Source organism: Bos grunniens, chromosome 23 (assembly GCF_055505025.1).
Source record: "Bos grunniens cultivar Pamir isolate PY7600 chromosome 23, Bosgru_T2T1.0, whole genome shotgun sequence".
Taxonomy (NCBI): Eukaryota; Metazoa; Chordata; class Mammalia; order Artiodactyla; family Bovidae; genus Bos; species Bos grunniens.
Genome location: NC_141187.1, coordinates 14,127,080 through 14,154,134, shown reverse-complemented (window position 1 = coordinate 14,154,134; position 27,055 = coordinate 14,127,080). Strand labels below are relative to the sequence as shown.

Genomic DNA, 27,055 nt, shown 5'->3' with positions numbered 1-27,055 from the left:
ATATGCCAGGAAATTTGAAAAACTCAGCAGTGGCCACAGGACTGGAAAAGGTCAGTTTTTATTCGAATCCAAAGAAAGGCAATGCCAAAGAATGTTCAAACTATTGCACAACTGCACTCATCTCACACGCTAGCAAAGTAATGTTCAAAATTCTCCAAGCTAGGCTTCAACAGTACAGGAACTGAGAACTTCCAGATGTTCAAGTTGGATTTAGAAAAGGCAGAGGTCAAATTGCCAACATCCATTGGATTATAGAAAGCAAGGGAATTCCAGAAAAACATCTACTTTTGCTTTATTGACTATGTCAAAGCTTTTGACTGTGTGGATCACAACAAACTATGCAAAGTTCTTCAAGAGATGGGAATATCAGGCCACCCTACCTGCCTCCTGAGAAATCAGTATGGAGTTCAAGAAGCAATATTTAGAACTGGACATGGAACAATGGATTGATTCCAAATTGGGAAAGGGGTATGTCAAGGCTGTATATTGTCACCCTGCTTATTTAACTTATAGGAAGAGTACATCATGCAAAATACCAGGCTGGATGAAGCACAAGCTGGAATAAAGATTGCAGGGAGAAATATCAATAACCTCAGATACGCAGATGACAGCACCCTAACAGCAGAAAGTGAAGAGGAACTAAAGAGCCTCTTGATGAAAGTGAAAGAGGAGAGTGAAGAAGCTGGTTTAAAACTCAACATTCAAAAAACGAAGATCACGGCATCCGGTCCCATCACTACATGGCAAATAGGTGGGGAAACAATGGAAGCAGTGACAGCCTTTATTTTCTTGGGATCTAAAATCACTGCAAATGGTGACTGCAGCCATGAAATTAAAATATGCTTGCTCCTTGGAAGAAAAGCCATGACCAATCTAGACATTGGTCATGTGTCTCTCTTTAATATGTCTCTGTATATTAAAAAGCAGAGGTATCACTTTGTCGAGAAAGGTCCATCTTGTCAAAGCTATGTTTTTTTCCAGTAGTCATATATGAATGTGAGACTTGGACCATAAAGAAAGCTGAGCACCAAAGAGTTGATCTTTTTGAACTGTAGTGTTGGAGAAGATTCTTGAGAGTCCTTTGGACTGCAAGGAGATCAAACCAGTCAATCCTAGAGGAGATCAGTCCTGAATATTCACTGGAAAGACAGATGCTAAAGCTGAAGCTCCAATACTTTGGCCAACTGATGTGAAAAACTGACTCACTAGAAAAGACCCTGACAGTGGAAAAGATTGAAAGCAGGTAGAGAAGGGGATAGCAGAGAACAGATGGCTGGATGGCATCACCAACTCGATGGACATGAGTTTGAGCAAACTTTGGGAGTTGGTGATGGACAGGGAAGCCTGGCGTGCTGCAGTCCACAGGGTCGCAAAGAGTCAGACACGGCTGAGCGACTAAACTGAACTGAGACATATCACTATTGAATTGTTGAACATCAAAAACAAAGACAATATCTTAAAAGCAATCAGAAAGAAAAAGAAATTATATAGAAGGAAATGACAATTACACTGGCAACTGATTCCTCAATAGCACCAGTGAAAGCCAGAAGGAAAGAACAGTAAACTGTGTGTGCTAGGATTAACTGTAAATACAGAATTGTACCCCAAACAAAATTATCTTTCATGAATGAGGGCAAGGCTAAAGATTTGAACAGAAATTTTCGCAAACGGAGTAGTTGTACTGACAGCCAGTTACACATAAAAAGATGCTCAACCTCATTATTTGCTAGGGAAATACAAATGAAAACCACAATGAGATACCACTTCACATTTATAAGAATGGTCATAATAAAAAAAAAAACAGATAATAACAAATGCTGAAAACAATGTGGAGAAACTTAAGCCTTCATACATCACTGGAGGGTATTGTAAATTGGTGCAGGTTCTTTGGAAAATAAGTTAGCAGTTTCCTAAAATGTTAAGGATAGATTAACTATCTGACCCAATAATTACATTTCTAGTTGTCTGTTCAAGAGAAATGAAAAGACTTGTCCACACAAAGACTTGCCTGTGAATGTTCCACCAGCATTATTCATAATCGTCAAAAAGCGGAAACTACCCACATGCCCATTAACTGTTGAATGGACAAACAAAACGTGATATATTCATATGTGAGTGCTACGTCGCTTCAGTCGTGTCTGACTCTTTGCGACCTTCTGGACTGTAGCCTGCCAGGCTTATCTGTGCATGGAATTCTCTAGGCAAGAAAACTGGAGTGGGTTGCCATGCCCTTCTCCAGGGGATCTTCCCGACCCAGGGATGAAATCTGTGTCTCCTATGTCTCCTGTACTGGCCGAAGGTTCTTTACCGCTAGGGCCACCTGGGAGGCCCATTATTTTCATATATATATTGCAATATCATTTGACAATCAAAAGCAACGAAGCACTGACACACGCTAAAATGTGGATGAACTTTAAAAACATTATGCTAAATGAAAGAATCCATACACAAAAGACACACAGAATATGATTTCAACATATAGGAAATGTCCAGAAAAGGCCAGTCTATAGAAACAGAAAGTAGGTAAGTGGTGCTCTGAGGCTGGGGGTGGGAGTGTGAGTTGATTACAAATGGGCTCATGAATTCTTTGGGGGTAATGGAAATATTCTGAAATTAGAGAACTGTCCACTTAACAGGAATGAATTTATGACAGACAAACTGTAACTCAATAAAGCTATTTCTCAAAAAAGAAGGGCAAAATAAGACATTTGCAGGGAAAAAAAAGTTTACAATCAACAGACTCTCAGTGAAAGAAATTATGAAGTGTATATTTCAGAAAGGAAGATAATTATTCTGACGGAAGATTTGAGATGTAGAAAAGAATAAGTCCATGCCTGGGTAAACATTATGGTATAAAACAACAATTATATGTTTCATTGTGGTATTAGAAAAGAAAGAAGATAAAATTAAAATGCTGAAATGCCAGGAGAGGAGTAATGTAGTTAAAGTTGCCTAAAAATTTAATTGAGAAGAGGGTAAAGAAGTTCGTTTAATTAAAAATTAATGTTAAAATTTCTAGGGTAATCAGAAAAAGAACAGAAGCACAGTACATAACTTCCAAACTAGCCAAGGGGGAAAACACAAAGAGAAAAATCCATATTCAGCAAAAGATCAAAAAGGAGGAAGGAGAAAAGAAACAAAGCATAGAAACAATATAAAAAAGGCAATGTTTTATATTTATTCTTTGTATTTTATAAATGCTCCTGTATTTATTCAACATTTAATAAATTGGTTTAAAACTAATCAGACAAATATAAAACGATGTATGTACAAGACTGTTTGACAGTATTTGTAACAATAAATCTTAAACAAGCTCTATAAAAATCTATACATCTAGTAAAAATGGTGATGTAGTTCTATATTAATTGATAAGGTAGAGTTATTGAATTGATATTATTCAGTGAAAAGTGTTATTCACTCAGCTATGCTACTCTTTGCAACCCCTTGGACAGAGGAAACTGGTAGGTTCCTCTGTCCATGGAATTCTCCAGGCAAGGATACCAGAGTGGGTAGCCATTCCCTTCTTCAGGGGATCTTCCCAGATCTCCTGCATTGCAGGCAGATTCTTTACCATCTGAGCAACCAGGAAGGCCCATGAAATGAAATAGCATAGTACAAAACCATATGGTATGATCTAATTTTTTCTTGATAATATCAAGTGTATAGTAATAGAAAAACTTTGGTATGATGAGTTTTTTTCTGTGATTATTACTTTTGGGCTTTCTATTTTCTGAATTGCTAATTTTTCTCAATGAAAAAGTAAGTAATACTTTTTTAAAATAAAGAGTATTAAAACCATTTTCATTGTGAAAAATAGAAAAAAAATATAAGCCCTTAGATACAAAGCCCACCACAAGGGTTAAGAACTCAACAGAGATGAATCAGCAAGAAATGCTTTAGGTTCCTTAAAACATGTCTTACAAATCCCTAGTAACGTTTATGCTTCACAAAAAGGCCCTCTTCTGCCTTTTCTTACAGCATATGGAATGAGAGTCTTACTTTTCTTTCTTCATCTCTAGGTGTGAATTAAACAACGTTTCGTGAAACACCCTACCAACAGGCAGAATCTTAAGGAGCTACGGCTAAAATTATCCAGGATTCTCTGCTTATGAAAAATTGTATCTTGTGAACAGAGGGAATTCTATTCAGCTAGCCTTTAATTCATTTAGGAAACCAGCTGAAGAATGGAGGAGACGCTTCTGTCTTCAGCATTTTCATTGATTGACTGGCATCGGGACGCAAATCTGCGTGTCCAAGCAACGGCATCCTTTCCGAAAGTCGTGGCTTGAGGTAGCTGCATCTGGACCCAGGCTTTACAGCTGGATTTTGAGTCAGATACAGTGATGACGAGGGTCCTGTGTCAGACCAGCAATGTTTGTAATCCAACCAGAGTTAGGGTATTAACTCCACATGACCTTTAAGCATATGAACCACACAAGAAGGCTCAACAAGGTAGGAGGTGATTTTTAACAAATGAAAATGGATTTTGTGTAATTTTACATAAAATTTTAATCTCTAAATTAATTTTTGTTGAATAACCTCTATTTAGATGTTGGGGTTTTAGAATATCCCGAAAGACATTTATTTTAAAAGTTGGAAGATGAACATGTCAAGCATGCACATAGCTGAACATATGAATAGAGAGCAAAATATTCTGGTAGAATGGCACCAAAGACACTTGCAACCCATTCCTAAACTTTGAAGAATGGTGTTATCCCAGGCTTAAAAATTGTACTGCGGGGAAGAGTGGGGAGAAGGGATAGTTTGGGAATTCGGGTTTGAGATGTGCACACTGCTGTATTTAAAATGAATAATCGAATATTGGAAATAAAAGCAAAAATAAACACATGGGACCTAATTAAAATTAAAAACTTCTTCACAACAAAGGAAACTATAAGCAAGGTGAAAAGGCAGCCTTCAGAATGGGAGGAAATAATAGCAAATGAAGCAACTGACAAACAACTAATCTCAAAAATATACAAGCAACTTCTGCAGCTCAATTCCAGAAAAATAAACGACCCAATCAAAAAATGGGCCAAAGAACTAAACAGACATTTCTCCAAAGAAGACATACAGATGGCTAACAAACACATGAAAAGATGCTCAACATCACTCATTATCAGAGAAATGCAAATCAAAACCACAATGAGGTACCATTTCACGCTAGTCAGAATGGCTGCGATCCAAAAGTCTACAAGCAATAAATGCTGGAGAGGGTGTGGAGAAAAGGGAACCCTCTTACACTGTTGGTGGGAATGCAAACTAGTACAGCCACTATGGAGAACAGTGTGGAGATTCCTTCAAAACCTGGAAATAGAACTGCCATACAACCCAGCAATCCCACTGCTGGGCATACACTGAGGAAACCAGAATTGAAAGAGACACGTGTACCCAATGTTCATTGCAGCACTGTTTATTATAGCCAGGACATGGGAGCAACCTAGATGTCCATCAGCAGATGAACGGATAAGAAAGCTGTGGTACATATACACGATGGAGTATTATTCAGCCATTTGAATCAGTTCTAATGAGGTGGATGAAACTGGAGCCTATTATACTGAGTGAAGTAAGCCAGAAAGAAAGACACCAATACAGTATACTAACGCATATATATGGAATTTATAAAGATGGTAACGATGACCCTGTATGCGAGACAGCGAAAGAGACACAGATGTATAGAACAGTCTTTTGGACTCTGTGGGAGAGGGAGAGGGTGGGATGATTTGGGGGAATGGCAATGAATCATGTATAATATCATATAAGAAACGAATCACCAGTCCAGGTTTGATATAGGATCCTTGGGGCTGGTGCACTGGAATGACCCAGAGGGAGGGTACAGGGAGGGAGGTGGGAGAGGGGTTCAGGATGGGGAACACGTGTACACCCGTGGCGGATTCATGTTGATGTGTGGCAGAACCAATACAATATTGTAAAGTAATTAGCCTCCAATTAAAATAAATAAATTTAAATTAAAAAAAATAAAATGAATAATTGACAAAGACCTACTGTATAACACAGGGAACTCCGCTCAACGTTATGTAATAACCTAAACAGGAAAAGAATTTGAAAAAGAATAGATTCGTGTACATGTATAACTGAATCACTTTTCTGTACACCCCAAACTATTACAACATTGTTAATCAACTATACTCCAATATAAAAAAAAAGTTAAAAAAAATTTCACATATGCCAAAAAAGTCATGCAAAGTATAAGAAAAATGAAAATAACTCTGAAGGGGGAACCAATCCTATGAAAAAAGGTGATGGGACAACAACATGAAGTTAGCAAAAGTGAAGGAGCCACAGGCTATTATATGCATTTTTCAGAAATCTGAATTTCTACACGATTCAGAGTATTCCAAGATCTCACTGTAGCTTTAGATACAGTGAAGATAAAATATGTGCTGAATGGCTGTATTAGGCAAGATGTAGGTGTAACTGTCACTTTGCCGAGCATCATGAAATATTAATACAACATTAAATCTCTGACTTTGTCATGAACTCCGTGTACCCACATTTCCACTGACTCCTGGGCTCTCTGTTTCCAAAGTCAAACCCCAAACCTAACTCATTGTTTTATTCTCCTTTTCCTTTCACCTGAACTGTTTCTTGCCCCATCTCCTTTGACAACTTCAATGTCTTCGTCCGGCTGCTCAATCTATGAATTCAGAAATAGCCTTCTTCTGATGTCATATTTCCCAGTGCTTCTTGGTTTCCAAGTCCTACGTCTAAATCATTGCTAGGATCCATCTAGAAAATCCCAGCATCTTCATCCCCACTGCCTTCAGAACTGCCCTAAACTCTTTTGAGTGACACCCAAAAGCTTCAAAAGCCAATCTCTGCATTTGCTTCAGCCTCAAGGTCAGGGGACACCTCTCTTAAAGCCCCTCCTTCCCACGCTTTAGGTACAAAGGACTCGGTTCCCCACAAACATCATATCCGTCTCTGGATTGTCCCTTTATGTAGGTGCCCCAATCTATGTCTTTTCTCTCACTGAGCTCAAGTGTTTATTTATTTTAAATATTTGTTTATGTATTTGACTGCGTTGGATTTTAGCTGTGGCATGCGGGATCTTCCTGGCAGCAAATGGACTCTCTAGTTGAGGCACACAGGCTCCAGAGCACGCGGGCTCAGTAACTGCGGTTATGCAGGCTTAGTTGATTCGTGGCTTGTGGGATCTAAGTTCCCTGACCAGGGATCGAAACCCATGTCTCCCACATTGCAAGGTGGATTCTTAACCACTGGATCCCCAGGGAAGTCTCTATTTATTTTTAATTGTACATATTGCAGATGTACAACTTGATGACTCCATATACATATGCATCCTTCCAGCTCATCATCTTCCTCTTTACTTGCTCTCTGTCCTTCTTGCAGCCTCCTCACCTCACCCCCACCCCCAGCATACAGTAGTCACCTCCTCCCCATCCCTTCTCTAACCTGAGAACTCCTGTAGATCCTTTAAGGTGTGACTCCAATGGTGGACTGTCTCACTAGCTTACTTTAACCCCCAATTGGAATTTACTGCTCCTTTGCCTTTGCTCTCATAGCAGCATGAATAATACCTCCTGATTTTAGAGTTAACCATATCACACTGCATAACTTTGCCACTCATCTATCTTCCCTAATAGACAATGAGCTCCAAGGGCAAGGAGTGAGCCTTACTGATCTTTGTATCCCCAGGCTGGCTAGGGAATATGTTCTCAATAAATATTTGTTTATTGAATTGAGGCCAACTAGTTTGGATTGCATTAAATCTCAAATATAAAGGAGAACAATTCTCCAATATTTAAAGGGAATGAAAATTTAACTATTTGTTCCTTCTTATGATAAAAGTATAGTATATTATCATTACTGTCCATTTTTTCCAGGCACCTTCCCACATACAAAGGGATATATATATATACACATTCCTCAAAACACAAGAGAATCAGATATAATTTAAACATGATTAAATTTAAACAGAGACCTTTAAAGTTTACAGAGAAGAAGACAACAGTAAATTTCCATGCATACTAAGAAAACCTGAGCTCATTCTCCCTACCTGTTCTAGCTACAAATAAAAAAGGGGAAAGACTCCATATCCGGGATTCTCAGGAGCTCTCTCAGCTCCCTTTTAGCTTGAATCTTTTCTGGAAACACACTCTGCACCAGTGGCTGGGTGCCAACAGGGCACACCAGCGCAGACACGACTCACTTGCTCTTGGCTGGCACTGGTTACGTTCACCAGCTCTCCAGGGAGGGACTGATGGAGTTGTTGTTGCTAGATTTCACCTAAGAAATCACTTTCATGTTGGATGATTTCATTTTTTTATGAGGGGATCTGAAAATAGTCTTCACACTATGGATGAGGAGGACCAACCCCTGAAAAGATGATTAATTTTCACAGGAGCTGGACAAACTCTCCAGATCGCATCCCCACCACACATTTTATTAGGCGCAGGATGCCGGGGCTGTACAGCTTACATTTCTTTTTTCCAAAAAGTGTTTTCTGTTTGTAAAGATAGGAAAGGCAGAAGCCTAGTTAGCTGGTTAGAATGGAGAATTGTGAATGTCTCTATATGCCTCAAAGCCCAAGGGCTTTCAAGAAAACAGTCCCTATAAAAGCTCTGAGATGAAGAACAGGAACTATAATACTCCATGAGCTTTGGTCCCAAGTCACTTCTAGAAGAAAATCTCTCTTTGGAGTAAACATTGGACTTGCAGCTTTGTGATTTGGGGGATATGTCTAGGTCATTTCTGTTGGGTGGGACAGTCGGGGGTCATGAAAAATAAAATGCACATAAAAAAACAGAACGGTCTATAAAATACACAATTAACTATCTAATGAGCTATTAGTGCACTGTCATATCCAGCCTAGATTTATCTATATCTTCACACATGAAATATCAATGGCCATAAATTTTTTAATAAAAACCTGAAGCTCAAAAGTCAGCCAAAACTAAAGGGAATACAATTGAATTTATCCTGAATGGAAATGAACATAAAAGTTGTAATAAGATATTTGATAAATTTTAGAAGGTAGAAAAATATGCCTAACTGCTAATGACTACAAGAGTGAAAATAATTGTTTCTGACATTGAGGTAGCTGAATGTGCAGAGTACTTGGTATCTTATAAATCTAGATAATAAAATGGGAATAAACTATGCATTTTTTTAAATTTTATTTTTAAACTTTACATAATTGTATTAGTTTTGCCAAATATCAAAATGAATCTGCCACAGGTATACATGTGTTCCCCATCCTGAACCCTCCTCCCTCCTCCCTCCCCATACCATCCCTCTGGGTTGTCCCAGTGCACCAGCCCCAAGCATCCAGTATCGTGCATCGAACCTGGTCTGGCATCTCGTTTCATACATGATATTTTACATGTTTCAAAGCCATTCTCCCAAATCTTCCCACCCTCTCCCTCTCCGACAGAGTCCATAAGACTGTTCTATACATCACTGTCTCTTTTGCTGTCTCATACACAGGGTTATTGTTACCATCTTTCTAAATTCCATATATATGCGTTAGTATACTGCATTGGTGTTTTTCCTTCTGGCTTACTTCACTCTGTATAATAGGCTCCAGTTTCATCCACCTCATTAGAACTGATTCAAATGTTTTCTTTTTAATGGCTGAGTAATACTCCATTGTGTATATGTACCATAGCTTTCTTATCCATTCATCTGCTGATGGACATCTAGGTTGCTTCCATGTCCTGGCTATTATAAACAGTGCTGCGATGAACATTGGGGTACACGTGTCTCTTTCCCTTCTGGTTTCCTCAGTGTGTATGCCCAGCAGTGGGATTGCTGGATCATAAGGCAGTTCTATTTCCAGTTTTTAAAGGAACCTCCACACTGTTCTCCATAGTGGCTGTACTAGTTTGCATTCCCACCAACAGTGTAAGAGGGTTCCCTTTTCTCCACACCCTCTCCAGCATTTATTGCTTGTAGACTTTTGGATCGCAGCCATTCTGACTGGCGTGAAATGGTACCTCATAGTGGTTTTGATTTGCATTTCTCTGATAATGAGTGATGTTGAGCATCTTTTCATGTGTTTGTTAGCCATCTGTATGTCTTCTTTGGAGAAATGTCTGTTTAGTTCTTTGGCCCATTTTTTGATTGGGTCATTTATTTTTCTGGAATTGAGCTGTAGGAGTTGCTTGTATATTTTTGAGATTAGTTGTTTGTCAGTTGCTTCATTTGCTATTATTTTCTCCCATTCTGAAGGCTGTCTTTTCACCTTGCTAATAGTTTCCTTTGATGTGCAGAAGCTTTTAAGGTTAATTAGGTCCCATTTGTTTATTTTTGCTTTTATTTCCAATATTCTGGGAGGTGGGTCATAGAGGATCCTGCTGTGATGTATGTCAGAGAGTGTTTTGCCTATGTTCTCCTCTAGGAGTTTTATAGTTTCTGGTCTTACATTTAGATCTTTAATCCATTTTGAGTTTATTTTTGTGTATGGTGTTAGAAAGTGTTCTAGTTTCATTCTTTTACAAGTGGTTGACCAGATTTCCCAGCACCACTTGTTAAAGAGATTGTCTTTAATCCATTGTATATTCTTGCCTCCTTTGTCAAAGATAAGGTGTCCATATGTGCGTGGATTTATCTCTGGGCTTTCTATTTTGTTCCATTGATCTATATTTCTGTCTTTGTGCCAGTACCATACTGTCTTGATAACTGTGGCTTTGTAGTAGAGCCTGAAGTCAGGTAGGTTGATTCCTCCAGTTCCATTTTTCTTTCTCAGGATCGCTTTGGCTATTCGAGGTTTTTTGTATTTCCATACAAATTGTGAAATTATTTGTTCTAGCTCTGTGAAGAATACTGTTGGTAGCTTGATAGGGATTGCATTGAATCTATAAATTGCTTTGGGTAGAATTCCAAAAAATAGGTAAATGGTAAACTATGCATTTTTTATGGTTCCTATCACCAAGGTATCTAAGCTCTTGGGAGAGATTTTATTTATTTTAAAGCATTTATTCAGCTGGATTTCCCCCCTCTATTTCAGGGATCGGGCATGCTCAAGCAGGATCAAGGAGATGGTCCCCCCTCCCCCAAATTTCCTTCTTCTCTCAAATTTATGGATACTAACTTTAGAGTACAGATTCCCATCAACAGGTTCTCTACAGTGGCCCAATTACAGCCACTGGGCCTGTCTGGAAGCAAGAGTGGTGTTGTACAGGGTGGACAGTCAGAAAAACTAGTAAGGATTCCTCTAGCTGGTGACATCCACACAGATTCAGTTAGTGCATTTAGAGAGTTCAGTTCAGTCGCTCAGTTATGTCCGACTCTGCGACCCCATGAATTGCAGCATGCCAGGTCTCTCTGTCCATCACCAACTCCTGGAGTTCATCCAAACTCATGTCCATCGAGTCAGTGATGCCTCGGAGAGGCCACCACCTCTCTAGTTACAATTGTTGTCTCTGTACAAATGTGATCAAACCTCTCACCTGGCCCCAGTCCACATGATACACTCTCTTTCCCCTCAGATACATCCCATCATCTTTCCCAACTCAACACACCCAAACAGGACTCTGTAATCCCCACCTCCCCACCCCAATGCAATCCTGTTCCCAACTCCTCCACCATCTCGGCTCCCGGACCAGGAATAACAGGGGATCCTTTACCTCTTTCATCCCACGTAGAACGTGGAGAGTCACTTCTATTTGGTGTGAGAAGGGTGTAGTTGGGAGGAGACCAGGGGTAGGTTTTTAGCTGGGAAGTTTATGGGTTTCCCTGGTGGCTCAGATGGTAAATAATCTGCCTTCAATGCAGGAAACCCAGGTTCGATCCCTGGATCAGGAAGAAACCCCCTGGAGAAGGAAATGGCTATCCACTCCAGTATTTCTGGAGAAATACTGGGAAATGCCTGGGAAATCCCATGGACAGAGGAGCCTGGCGGGCTACAGTCCATGGGATGGCAGAGTCGGACACGACTGAGCAACTAACACCCTTTTGACCGTCATTGCTTACCACCTCCTGGTGGTTGGTGGGGGAACAGTGAGGCATTGGAGCACAGCCCTCCAAGAAGGTGGGCTCAGTTACCAGGAACGGGGAGGCCAGGAATACAGTCATCACACATTTCAGAGACCAGAGGGAAGAAACATCAACTCTAGAACAAAGCTCACTCAGAGGTTGAGAAAATGACCAAAGAAAGGTGTAGCTTCTGAACTGAGCAGGAGACAGAAATGTACCAAGGTCCCTGGAAAGAGGGGGACCCTAGGGAAGACCCTCAGTTTAGTTCAGTTCAGTCGCTCAGTCGTGTCCGACTCTTTGAGTCTTCTCCAACACCACAGTTCAAAAGCATCAATTCTTCGGTGCTCAGCCTTCTTCACAGTCCAACTCTCACATCCATACATGACCACAGGAAAAACCATAGCCTTGACTAGACAGACCTTAGTTGGCAAAGTAATGTCTCTGCTTTTGAATATGCTATCTAGGTTGCTCATAACTTTCCTTCCAAGGAGTAAGCGTCTTTTAATTTCATGGCTGCAGTCACCATCTGCAGTGATTTTGGAGCCCCCCAAAATAAAGTCTGACACTGTTTCCATAGTTTCCCCATCTATTTCCCATGAAGTGATGGGACCGGATGCCATGATCTTCATTTTCTGAATGTTGAGCTTTAAGCCAACTTTTTCACTCTCCACTTTCACTTTCATCAAGAGGCTTTTGAGTTCCTCTTCACTTTCTGCCATAAGGGTGGTGTCATCTGCATATCTGAGGTTATTGAGATTTCTCTAGGCAATCTTGATTCCAGCTTGTGTTTCTTCCAGTCCAGCGTTTCTCATGATGTACTCTGCATATAAATTAAATAAGCAGGGTGACAATATACAGCCTTGATGTACTCCTTTTCCTATTTGGAACCAGTCTGTTGTTCCATGTCCAGTTCTAACTGTTGCTTCCTGACCTTCATACAGATTTCTCAAAAGGCAGGTCAGGTGGTCTGGTATTCCCATCTCTTTCAGAATTTTCCACAGTCTATTGTGATCCACATAGTCAAAGGCTTTGGCATAGTCAATAAAGCAGAAATAGATGTGTTTCTGGAAGACCCTAGGACAGACTAAAGGGGGAAGTTCAGAATGGAGAGAGAGGAGGATCAAACGTCTTACACACCAGCTAGTTGCTTCTGGCAGAAATAGTCCTCCAATCGAGGAGAGCTACAGCACTTTGTATGTGACCTCACTCAGGGTGATGAGAGGTTGCAAGATCCTGGTGCTCAATTTGGGGAAAAGACAGCTCACTGAATCTGGAGCGCACCTGCCAGCAACAGCAGATGAGCCTCTGGAGAGGGCTGAGAAGAGAGACTTGCCACATGACGAAGAAAGCTCGCCATGTCCTCTCTGTCCAGCGGGCAGCAGCAACATACAGATGGAAACCACAGAAGACTCTCGGTCACTGCTCTGTATTCACCAAATCGGTCTCCTTGTGGGGCTGGTTCTCAGCTTCATTCTACCCCCTCCATCTGTCATCATCCCTAATCTCTGCTGGTACCATTACACACGTGTATTCACAGGGTCTCCAAGATGGCCTCTTAGTCCAAACAGCCCTTAAATATAGGGGAAATGTGCTCAGTTTCACTTAAAATAAGAGGAAATAAAGCTATGCTGAGAAGCCATTTGTCACTAGTCATATTGGTGAAAAATAAGTTTCACCAACACTCTGCTGACTGAGTCATACTGTTGACTGTGTGACACTGTCATGTTGGTGAGACTGTAAAACAGTGTCCTCTGTAAGGGAAACTGGAAATATTCATTAATCCTTGATCTAGCAATCCCACCCACAGCAATTTACCCTGAAAAATACATCTCTAACAACATGGGAAAACCATAAGCATGAGATTATTAACTGAGGAACCACAGGAGACAGCAAAATATTGGAAACAACCAACAGGCCCATCCACAGGAAAACAGATGAATGAACTATAATACATGTGACCCAGGCATATCTGTTTCTCTGCGCTTTGGTGTTTTGCACTTCAAAGAGACTGTAATTTTTACAAATTGAAGGTTTGTGAAAACCCTGTGTCAGTCAAGTCTATTGGCACCATTTTTTTTCCAACAGCATTTGCTCATTTCATATCTCTGAGTCACATTTGGGTAATTCTCACAATATTTCTAACTTTTATTATTATTTTATTGTATTTGTTACAGTGATCTGTGATCAGTGACCCTTGATGTTACTACTATGACCCGCTGAAGACTCAGATAAAGGTCGGCATTTTAAAGCAATAAACTATTTCAAATTAAGATGGGTATATTTGTTTTTTAAACATAATTCTACTGTACACTTTATTGGCTACAGTTAAGTTAGCATGAACATAACATTTATATGCACCGGGAAACTAAAAATATCGCGTGGCTTGTTTTATTGTGGTAGTCTGAAATGTTATCTCTGAGATGCGCCTTTAATGAGGAAGATACCTATGACCACGTAGATGATTACAGGATCATTGTTAAGTGAAAAAAGTGAGACACACACAAATGTATATGGCAATATATATAAACATATATGTATATATATAGTTACGTATATAATTATATACATAATGGCAATTTTGTATCAGAGAGAAAGGATAATAAGAATATATATGATACTTGCTGCTGCTGCTGCTGCTGCTAAGTCGCTTCAGTCGTGTCCGACTCTGTGCGACCCCAGAGATGGAAGTCCACCAGGCTCCTCTGTCCCTGGGATTCTCCAGGCAAGAACACTGGAGTGGGTTGCCATTTCCTTCTCCAATGCATGAAAGTGAAAATTGAAAGTGAAGTCGCTCAGTCGTGCCCGACTCTTAGCGACTCCATGGACTGTAGCCCACCAGGCTTCTCTGTCCATGGGATTTTCCAGGCAAGAGTACTGGAGTGGGGTGCCATTGCCTTCTCCGATATGATACTTATGTATGAACAACAACAACAACAAAAATACAGAGGAGATAAGCCAGAAGCTAATGCATTTGGTTGCCTGTGACAGAAGGGGGAATGGTGGGAGGGCTGAGACTTTTCTAGAACCACATTATATAGCTGTGACTTTTGAGCCATATTCATGTTTCACATATTTAAAACAATCAACAAAAATTTTTTAAAAACCCTAAAATGTAATAAAAATAGAAACAAGTGTATGTACCTATACATCAACTGATAGCATAAACTCACAGAAAAAACGATCTGAAGAACTTCTGAACATAGTGCTCTGTACACTCTCAATGGGATATATTCTAGGGACAAAAAGAGCTGCAAAAACATCTTGACCTCCAGTTGGTACCTCTGTTGTTGGTCATATGGTACTGGTGGTGAAAGGGAATAGTATCCTATAGTCCTTTCCCCTCATGTTCTCAGCCTGCCTTTTGTCTGTGGAAAAACTGTAACCAAAGAATAAGTTTAATCTGAGAAGAGAGAAAATGCAGAAGCAAAGGGAAATAGTCCAACAAGACTAAATAATAACAGTTCAGTCATTAAGCATGGTCAAGAACTTTTAGTACCTCCTCAAGGGCTATCAGAACAGATCAGATCAGTTGCTCAGTCGTGTCTGACTCTTTGCGACCCCATGAATCGCAGCACGCCAGGCCTCCCTGTCCATCACCAACTCCCGGAGTTCACTCAGATTCACATCCATTGAGTCAGTGATGCCATCCAGCCATCTCATCCTCTGTCGTCCCCTTCTCCTCTTGCCCCAATCCCTCCCAGCATCAGAGTCTTTTCCAATGAGTCAACTCTTCCCATGAGGTGGCCAAAGTACTGGAGTTTCAGCTTTAGCATCAGTCCTTCCAAAGAAATCCCAGGGCTGATCTCCTTCAGAATGGACTGGTTGGATCTCCTTGCAGTCCAAGGGACTCTCAAGAGTCTTCTCTAAAACCACACTTCAAAAGCATCAATTCTTCGGCGCTCAATTGTCTTCACAGTCCAACTCTCACATCCATACATGACCACTGGAAAAACCATAGCCTTGACTAGACGAACCTTTGGTGGCAAAGTAATGTCTCTGCTTTTGAATATGCTATCTAGGTTGGTCATAACTTTCCTTCCAAGGAATAAGCGTCTTTTAATTTCCTGGCTGCAGTCACCATCTGCAGTGATTTTGGAGCCCCCCAAAATAAAGTCTGACACTGTTTCCACTGTTTCCCCATCTACTTCCCATGAAGTGATGGGACCAGATGCCATGATCTTCATTTTCTGAATGTTGAGCTTTAAGCCAACTTTTTCACTCTCCACTTTCACTTTCATCAAGAGGCTTTTGAGTTCCTCTTCACTTTCTGCCATAAGGGTGGTGTCATCTGCATATCTGAGGTTATTGAGATTTCTCCTAGCAATCTTGATTCCAGCCTGTGTTTCTTCCAGTCCAGCATTTCTCATGATGTACTCTGCATAGAAGTTAAATAAGCAGGGTGACAATATACAGCCTGACGTACTCCTTTTCCTATTTGGAACCAGTCTGTTGTTCCATGTCCAGTTCTAACTGTTGCTTCCTGACCTGCATACAAATTTCTCAAGAGGCAGATCAGGTGGTCTGGTATTCCCATCTCTTTCAGAATTTTCCATAGTCTATTGTGATCCACACAGTCAAAGGCTTTGGCATAGTCAATAAAGCAGAAATAGATGATTTTCTGGAACTCTCTTGCTTTTTCCATGATCCAGCGGATATTGGCAATTTGATCTCTGGTTCCTCTGCCTTTTCTAAAACCAGCTTGAACATCAGGAAGTTCACGGTTCACATATTGCTGAAGCCTGGCTTGGAGAATTTTGAGCATTACTTTACTAGCGTGTGAGATGAGTGCAATTGTGCGGTAGTTCGAGCATTCTTTGGCATTGCCTTTCTTTGGGATTGGAATGAAAACTGACCTTTTTCAGTCCTGTGGCCACTGCTGAGTTTGATAATGTCTAAGCCATATCCTGTGAGCTGTCTTACAGATACTGAAACCCCCACCACGTGGAAGAACTTAACTACATGATGACTAGGCTTGTCGCTGTGACAAAAACTGCCACAATTCTGGGAATTAATCTCAAGGAAACGGGAACAAACTGACCCTGGAACTAAGGATTAACTGTACTTAAAACAATCAGGATGATGCTGGTCAGACTACCGATGACAAATTTTAAGATGACTGTCAGAGCTGACTGTGCTGTTTCTACATGTAGCCCTCTGCTGTCTATAAAAGCTTCTGCCCCTGACTGTCAGTGGAAGGGAGTCAGCCTTTGGACAGGCATCCGCCCTCCCCACTGGTTGCCGGCATCCAAAGTAAACCAAAGTTTCCTTTCCACCAACTTGCCTCTTTATTGGCTTTTGAGCAGCGATCAGCTGGACCCCACTTTCCATTAGAGTGTACTTTGGAGCAAATGAGTAAACAAACTGAAGTGCTGAGAACCTGAGTTCTCCCCGTGGGAGAAAGTAGATCACTGTGTGAAATAAGCAAGGACAAGGAAGAGCCCTGAGGTGTATTGGTACTGGAGTTACCCATGAGCTCATGATGTTTTAAAAAAACACATATCTCCTATCTCTGCCCACTCAGAGTGTCTATAAGCGCACACACACACACACACATAAACACAAACACACAAATAGATGTGGTTATGTATGAATATAGCTGTAGATGAATAAACAAACTGATAAATACAGAACAAAAGAAAAGCTAATGGAACAAAATGTTAACAGTTGGTGAACCTAGATAAAGGGTATATGGGTGTTCACTGTACCCACAACTTTTATGAGGGTTTATAATAGTTCAAGAAAGAAAGTCAAGGAAAAAAACAAAAGTTTGTCTTTATCATTGCCTCCCATCTGGATTAGTTTGGTTGCTCTTCTCTGGACTTTTCTAGCTCTGGTTTATCTCTCTTGAGAGCCGTTGACCAAAACTGCCTACAGCAATCCAGTCATAGGAAAGCCATCCCTGTAAGCCAGGGTGAGACACTGTCAACCTGGTTTCATATGTTCCTTGGTAGGATTTTGTGGTATCCGACAGGGTCAGACTCTCTAGGTACCAGCCAATGTGGCTCCTGGGGCTCTTGCCAAGGATGGAATCAGAGTTTAGAGCCCTTATAAGTGAACCATTTCGATGGATAATTTACAAGTACATTAAAACTTACTGGCCATTTTTCTGCCCATTCCCTGGAACTCATGAGATCTTTCTGTGGACTATCTCTATTAATTAGACTCTCCACGGCCTAGGAGAATTTACTACCGCTGACACATTCAACAAATGTGACACTATTCAACAAATAGTGCCCGAGTAGCAGGCACTATTTAGCCCTGGAGCTACAGTAGTGAAAACAGGCAGACATTTCAGACATAATGGAGCTTATGTTAATAAAGATTTCAAAGGGAGGAAAGGAAGCCAGGTTGATAGACGACAAGCAAATAAATAAGTGAATAGAGAGTTGGTGATACAATTGACAGGAAAAAAACAGGCAAGGAGGATGGAGTTCGGGGTGGGAGTTGGGGAGTGGTTTGCAATTTTTAAATAAGGCAGCCAGGGAAGGCATCTTTGAGTAGGTGACATTAAGACCAGAAGAGGTGAAAAAGTGAGCCCCAGTGATATCTGGGGGAAGGATGTTCCAGGAGGTGTATTCTATGGTAGGAAGGACCTGTGGTGGGAGCCATCTGGCCTGTCCAAGTAACAGGAAGCTAGCAGAATCTGGAGCGCAATTGCAGAAGCAGTGCAATTGAGGAAGAGGGCAAAAGGAGACCAGCTGATAGGTCGGGGTCAGATGGCATCACTGGGCTTTGCAGGTCACCTGTAGGTCATGGTCAGCTCTTGCCCTTGACTTGGAGTGAAGACAGGAGCCTCAGGAGGGTTCTGGGCAGAGGAGTGGTTTGACACACGTTTCTAAAGTCTTAGCTAAATTAAAACTCCTTCCCACGACTTCCCCAGTAGTTCACTGGTTAAGACTCCATGCATCCACTGCAGCGGGCACAGGTTCCATCCCTGGTCAGGGAACTAAGGTCCCGCATCCCTCACATGGCCCAAAAATTAACTAATTAATTAAAAACAACTCCTTCCCTGTGTGCTCTCTTTCAGATGATATTAATTCACAGCTGGATTTCTGAGGATTCCCTTTCACTTCTTCACTTCTTTCCTGTCTCCTGCTAACTTACAACAGTCTCTTAAAATAACACCTAGAGCTGCCACCAAAGCACCATAACTGTTCTGTCATGGGGTCTGAAATGAGTGATGGCCATTTGTGGGTCTTTGGGGGTCACACCCATGACTTTGAAGATGAAAAGAGGTGTGGTAGAGTTTAGAGGATGTGGAGGGGTGAGAATGAATGTGAGTGACAAAGAGGCCAGGAGGCCAAGCCTCATGCTGGGGCAGGGAGCATGCTCGGGGTGGAGAGAAGATACAGTGGGAGCAGGGATGCTGGGCCAGGACAGAGAACCAGGAGGTGAAGATGTCCACGCCCCATCGCAGAGCTGCTGGACCTGCCGCTGCAGGTGAGTGACCAGGAGTGAGGCACAACTTAATCCTCCCAGCTGTCACAGCTTAGAATCTGCAGCAGGAGTCTTGGTTTCTTCCATTTCCTGAAATGAGCCACTCTGCTGGACATAAACTCTTGGTGTTTGGTCAGTGAGCCCCAGGCATGAACATCCAGGGAGGTTCTTAGCGGGGGCTTCTTGGAGTCCTCTCTGTGGAGCTGGGTGGTCTTGGGTTCAGGTAGGGGGTGAGACCTCATCCAAAGGACGGGCCTGAGAAGGGGCCTGAGACTGGATGCATGTCTTATCTCTTCCCTCACCACCTCTTACCACAGTGACTGGGGCAGGACATCACGCGGAGCCCCTCTTCCTGGGCTCTGCATCTGTGTCCTCTGCACCTGTGCTCACAGCATCCTGCCCTCCAAGGCAGCTACTTACACAAGGATGCAGGTGAGCGAGTAGAGGGAGAGGAGCCATCTCTGAGAGGACCCACAGAAATACATGTCCTCCTCTTCTTCTCTCTGCCCTCCTGAACCTTTTACATTCTGTTTATGACCATTATTTTTAATAGATTTTTTGAGATAAAAGGCAAAGAACTAGGAGGCTACTGTCCTACCAGATCAGTGGTATCAAGACCAAGAACACCAACTGGTTTTACGACACAACAGAGGAGAAATAATCAATGCATAAATTAGAGCTTTAACACTGTCATAAACTCTGGAGCAGCAGGATTTAGCAATGGGCAAGCAGGCCAGGATAGGACAAAATTGTAATTGGGAGACAGGAAGTGACACTACTGTTTTTCACAGTAAAATAAAAAGAAGGGAAAGGAGAGATATTAAGAGAGCGAATGAAGTGCACAGACTTTGCCAGGCTGGGTTATATCCTTTCAAATTAAAAAACGCTGGGAACTTACGTGATATCGGCGTTTGGGTGAAGCCCAAAGACTTCGGGGTTATCTAGAGATGGTAATGACTGGATGTATTCGAAATACTGATCCAAGGTTTTGCACACAGGGATTTTATACCCTGTATAAAAACAGAACGATGGTTCAAACATCTTCTCACTGAACCAGACCTATATCAGAGAGAAAACAGGAGAAATAAATTGATGAATATCCAAATGAAAACCCCAAACTGCCACTGTCAAGGAGATAGGGTCACCTTATTTCCATTGTAAGCATTTTTTATATTGGATTTGAAAGATCCTTAACAAAACCACTGATAGGATAGTTAGACATATGCGTGCATGCTCAGTTGCTTCAGTCATGTCCGATTCTTTGTGATCCCAACAGACTGCAGCCCACCATGGGATTATCCCAGCAAGAATACTGGAGAGGGTTGCCATTTCCTCCTCCAAGGAGTCTCCCCGACCCAGGGATCAAACCCACTTCCCCTCTGGTTCTTGCACTGCAATGCAGCTGGATTCTTTACCACCGAGCCACCAGGGAAGCATAGTTAGACATAGATTAAGGAAAGAGAAAGGCCACAATATAAGAACAATGAAAGCCGGTCTCTGTTTAACACCAAAGAAGATCATTTCTAAGGGTGAAGAGGGGAGAGCCAGCCTTGCAAGCCCGCCCTCTACTGGAGTAATCTGACAAACCTTGAGTTCACTTTAAAAAGGCAGGGGAACGGATTGCAGAAGCAATAACCACATACACAGACACACACACACACACACACATGAGAGCACATCTGGGCATTTTCACTGCCTCCCTTCTCCCCAGAAACAGGGCTTGTGCCCGGGGGCTTATGCTTGTGCTCAGCATGGCCCGCAGTGGCACTGAACACTCCATACAGCCAGGAAAACTTCTTACAAATATCTCCCCTCCACCCTGAGCTGGAGCGCACCCTCTGTTAATTAAGTTATGTCCCTGGACACAAGAAGCAAATATATCCAACCATCTTATTGTTTGCCTTAAGACATCCCTTTCTCATTCTGTATGAACTGATTATCTATAAGGTAACAGCGAGAGAACAAATAAATACTTGGTGTGGACAGACTTATTCTGAAGTGGAGAAAACAAAAATGTTGAATGCCTATGAGCCTGCTTTGAGGCAATGACTTCTGTGTCTAAAGGAGTGATTTTCACAGAAGGGAGGGAAATAATGGGATGATGGGAAGAGCAGGGATGCAGGCTGGATGTCCAAATCACTCAGAGGACTCCATGTGGAAAGAAATGGGGATTGTGTTTTCCTTCGATTGGTCACACTTTCTCTATTATCTTCCCTCCATATCCTGCCTCTTCCAGCTCTTTTTAGGTCCAGTGATTGCTCTGAAACACTCTGTTCCCTGGTTCTCCCTTTTTTATTCATCACAGTTCTATTCTGTTCAACTCCTGTCCACAAGGCATTGAGCTTAGAACAGGAACAGGTTGCAAAGACGAGACACGCAGTCCTTTCCTTCAAGGAGCTTGTGACCCAGTAGAGAGAGAAGCCAGTTACATAATCACCATAATACAAAGTGCACTAAGGTAAGAGACAGAGGAAATAAAAATAGGCAAAGTACTAAGGAGGCGAGCCAGGGAGAAAGAAGAACCAGATGGGTGTCAGGCAAAGCTTTATCTAGAAGGTGATTTTGGAGATATACCTAGAAGGATAGGATTTTAGCAAACGAACTTGTGACTGGGGAGACCACACATGCAAAGGTATAGAATAACTGATGCAAAGATGTAAGGCAGGTTGGGTACATGATGAAACCAGTGTATTTACCCTAAGATAAATATAACATAGAGGGAAGAGATCAGACAGAAAAAGTGAAGTGAGGTCATATTATGGATGACTGTGGATGTCAAGGAGAGGACTGGTGCATAACTGAAAAAATGGGGAGCAGTTGAAAGTCATCAAAGAAAACAGTGCTATGATTATGGTCATTATTTAGAAAGATGAGGTTTTTCGTGATGAAGATGACAAGGGTAGCAAAGGCCATGGGGTCTTCAGCACACAGACAGCAAATGACTACACTGAGTTCTGAGCTGCCAGGTGACATATGCATAAAAAAGCAAAAGGAACTTTCTTCTTGTTTTTCCACTTCTTTAATAAAGTTCAAAAGCATAAAGAGTAAATCCACGAATAGCTAGATTTAAAAACACAAAAACAGTTGCGTTTCACCAAAACTGGAGGACACTTTTGGTATAATCAAAATACAGAATATGAAATCTACATGGAATTACTTCAGGACACTCTAAAAGGTAGCCAGACAAAATAAGTTCTCTTCAAGGACAAAGAGCAAAGTTCTACAATTACTGGTTTTAAGGGACACAGGCCATAAGATGCTGAGAACAGAGAAAACAGACAAGGATTCAAAGATAAGCTCCAAATTGCAAGTCACAGTGACAGAGGATCCGATTTGAAGGCTCTGGTTTTCAATTGAAGCCATTTTCCCTCAGGGAACACGGACCAGGTAAAGAGGCAGCAGATGACAAGCCTTTGCCTCCCTAATCACCCACATTCTGTTTGAAGACGTTAAGCTGAATGTTGGTATTTTTCTATATTGAGCTGTCTTATATAAATTTTTAGGAGTCTCCCAGGTGGCACCAGTGGTAAAGAACCAGCCTGCCAATGCAGGAGACTTAAGAGATGCAGGTTTGATCCCTGGGTCAGGAAGATCCCCTGGAGGGGGGCATGACAACCCACTCTAATATTCTTGCTGAGAATCCCATGGACAGAGGAGCCTGGTGGGCTACCATCCATGGAGCTGCAAAGAGTTGGATATGATTGAAAGGACTTAGCATGCATACATCCATGTATATTTTAAAGTAAGTAAATTTTTTTATATCAGGCAAATACTAAATAATCAGTATTAAAAGTCAGTAAAGGTCAATTCCCTTTCCTTATCTTCCTTGACCTCTCTCAGTTGACATTTCTTCTTTCTTGATACATTAAAGTATATTAAAGTACTCGGGAATTTGTCCTCAGTTTCTTTTCTTTTTTCATCCTTTTCTCTACACTTTCTTCTTAGATGATGATCTCATCTCATCTCCTGACTTTAAATGCCATCTACATATGACAAATTCCAAATCCTTTTCTCCAGCCCTGGGCTCTCTCCTGAGCTCCACCCTGTAAATCCAACTGCCTGTTTATCTTCATCCATTCTCTTATTCAACAAATATTTATTGAGTGCCTACTATGTGAGAGATCCATTCCAGGTACAGTGATGCAAACAGGTGAAGTCCCTGCCCTTATGGAACTTCCAGTCTTAGACATCTCCACTTGGATGTCCAGTAGGCATCTCATAGGTTACACGATGAAAACAGACGACATATGCATATAAAAGCAAAAATTAGGAAATTTCCACCCCCAGTGAAATTTCTTCCCCTAGAAATTCTTTCTCTTCTCTGTAAGTAATCCCATTCTCCATCCAGTTACTTAGGTCAAAACTAGGAGTGATCCTTGACCCTGCCCCTTCCTTCCCCATCAGCATTCTGCTGGTAGTATCTGTACGATATGTCCAGAATCTATCCACTTTTCACAGTCTCCAGTGCCAAAACTCAAATTTGGGTACTTGTACATATTCTAACAAATATGCTTACTGCTGCTGCTGCTGCTGCTAAGTCGCTTCAGTCATGTCTGACTGTGTGCGACCCCATAGACGGCAGCCCACCAGGCTCCCCATCCCCGGGATTCTCCAGGCAAGAACACGAGTGGGTTGCCATTTTTGTTTCCTCTTTTAAATCTCAGATACAGAGGTGAGTTCATCATATTCATTTGTTATTCTCAGGTCTCTAGACCCTTTTCACTTTAGTTTTTCCCATTTAGCCCTTATATTCACTCCTAGTCTCCTCTTTGGAGAAGGCAATGGCACCCTACTCCAGTGCTCTTGCCTGGAAAATCCCATGGACGGAGGAGCCTGGTGAGCTGCCGTCTATGGGGTCTCATAGAGTCGGACACGACTGAGCAAACTTCACTTTCACTTTTCACTTTCATGCATTGGAGAAGGAAATGGCAACCCACTCCAGTGTTCTTGCCTGGAGAATCCCAGAGATGGGGGAGCCTGGTGGGCTGCCATCTATGGGGTCGCACAAAGTCAGACACAACTGAAGCAACTTAGCAGCAGCAGTCTCCTCTTTGGGGACTTCTATTTAAATACACTTGATATATGTCCTTGAAAGTATGTATTTGTCCTTGAGAAATTACCCAGGTACCACTCTACAGGTCTCATTTTATTTTTGAAAGCTCTGCACCTGATGCTATGTTCCTAAGATTTATGCATGATGTCATATGGACCATTTCTTCCAAGTGCTGCATTGTATTCCATGACAGGCATACAACATTTAACTCCTCTATTCCTCCTCTAACTCTTCATTTAACTCCTCTAACTCCTCAACCCGACAGACCCTCAGGTTGCTTTCACCTTTCCACTCTCCCAAACAATACTACGGATAATGTCTTTGTACGTGTCCACAAACCTGTCTGAGAATTACTCTGCGACATACACACAAGAGTGGGATTCTGGTTCAGAGAGTAGTCCCATCATACACCCTTGATATGACTCAGTGCTACCAGTGCACCTTTGAAGGGTAAGCAATGGCAATACATGTGCTCACCCACTACTGCTTATCTATTCTCTCAGGCTTCTTATCTATTCTCTTAGGCTTGTTCATCTCCACAGTGGATGCTGTGATGTGCCACCAAATCCTTCTCCAGGACCCAGGCACTGGCTCCCCCAGCTGTCTGGAGTACTGGCTACTGAGGGCTCACAACACTGTCCCTCCCAGGAATTGCCCTGGAAGGGAGCTGCCTCAACCAAGATCATGCCCTTGGGGGAAGGGAGGACCACAGGCAGAATCCCTCTAAGAGTCCACTTCCGGAGAATCCAACCAACAATGGTCACCTGCAGCTCCGTGCACAGTCTTGCCATGACATTTTTATACATATCCATGTGTGGGCTTTTTTCCCCTAGAAATGTTCTGGGATGTATCTACCCATAATACTTAGTTTTGGTTAAGTTTTGTTCAATTACTTCCCTAGAGATCTGCTTCTGCATATCCTTACCAACACTTATCATCATCCACCTTTCTCCAAATACAGTTTTAAGAAAAACCTTAGTAAAGGTCGAAAAACAATTCAGATTTCTGGTCAACCTCCAGTTTACCAAAATACCCCCAAAGCTTATGCTTTGTTGTTGAGGTCTCAATTTTGTTAAAGTGGGAAAAAAACTAAGAATTACCAATTTAGATCCTAATGCAAAGAACCCAAATAACCATAAAATACTCCTATATCTGATTTTTTTTCCCACTTAGGTAACGTATATTGCGTCTTTAACATGTAAAAGTTTTAAGAACAATTTGAGTCTGATAGATTCTTGCCTGAAGAATCCCAGGGACAGAGGAGCCTGGAAGGCTGCCATCTATGGGGCTGCTGTCTATGAGTCGGACACGACTGAAGTGACTTGGCAGCAGCAGCAGCAGCAGCAGATGTACTTATACCATTCATCCTTGGTGTGAAAGCCAGAATTGCTAAGAGATAATATTTTCTAGAAAATGTTTGCTCACATGACCTATGCAGATTTTACTGGGCACTGAGGAAAAAAAAAAAAACCACTTAATCAATTTTCAATTGTCTGTCCTAATGGAAAGAGATGAGAAAACTCAAATTTTGGCTCATTCTCTGATCACTTATCTTGGGGCTTGAAATTGCCCTGAAGATTTTTCCCCTTTTCAGAGGAAAAGACAGAGGTATTATGTCCAATATTTTTATAGGAGGGGAGGTGGACATGAGCAGCTAGTCTATACAGAAGAAGATTATAGATCATTGAGAGTTGACCTTTGTTCTGTTTTGGACAAGTAGATTGCTAGCTGGTTTGGTTTTGGTTTGGTTGGCCGATTCTTTTCAGCGGCTCTGCTCTATATTTTTTCCCTTTCAGTTTGGCTTACCTATTACGAACCAAAAATATTCTTATTTAATAGGAAGATGCAATGAGATGTGTATCTATGGTATTTTTTTCTAAGTTGACTTACTCTAGCAAAGCAGTTAAGTAGACGTTTATCAAAGTCATCGGTGACTCTGCCCCCATACTGCACCTCTCCAATCATGTACCGAACGGTATTCCACGACACACCCTTTATTAAAAAATAGAAAAGAGTTATTCGTTGTCAACCCAAACAAAGAATTCTAAACATTTTGATTCTTTCTCTAAAAGAAAGCTCTGAAAAGGGAAGCACTAGCTAGACTGCATTTAAAATTACTCATTATCTTATATTAATAACTCTTTTGCTCTTACACGACTTGAATTGCTATGGTTTGTTCACCAAAGAAAAACTTACAATACTAAACATCAGTGAATATATTGCTCATTGATTATGTAAAGTAGGGGAAAAAGAAGACTATTTTTCAGTCTGTGGATGTAATTACCAATAATGTTCATTATAGTAATGCCAAGCTGTTAGAGCAGAAAAAAGTCATGTTAAATGAGGAAAGGAGAAAAATCAAGTAATCAACGCTTGAATATGCTTTCTTAGTAATATATTTTCTGAATCTGTATGAGAACATCTAGAAAATTATTCACAAGGTTTTTCTGCAATGCAGTCTTTCTCTGACTCATTGTGTGAGCTATGACTACATCAAACCATTTATTAATTTCCATAGGAATCTTATATAAGCAACACATTTCAGATATTAGTAGTTCTTTATTTTTAAAAAGTTTCAATACATTTGGAGTAGGAGAAGTAGGG

At 41.4% G+C, this 27,055-nt stretch overlaps 1 protein-coding gene across 1 annotated transcript in view; it reads right to left on the bottom strand.

Annotated features, from left to right (window-relative positions):
• The window catches only part of DNAH8 (dynein axonemal heavy chain 8), a 317,992-nt gene that overhangs the window by 27,810 nt on the left and 263,127 nt on the right, over positions 1-27,055 (bottom strand). The window contains exons 86-87 of the mRNA XM_086371558.1: positions 26,342-26,443; positions 20,297-20,457 (exon numbers count right to left, since the gene is read on the bottom strand). Of these exons, the coding sequence (XP_086227684.1) occupies positions 20,297-20,457; positions 26,342-26,443 (263 nt within the window). The remainder of the gene's footprint in view (positions 1-20,296; positions 20,458-26,341; positions 26,444-27,055) is intronic.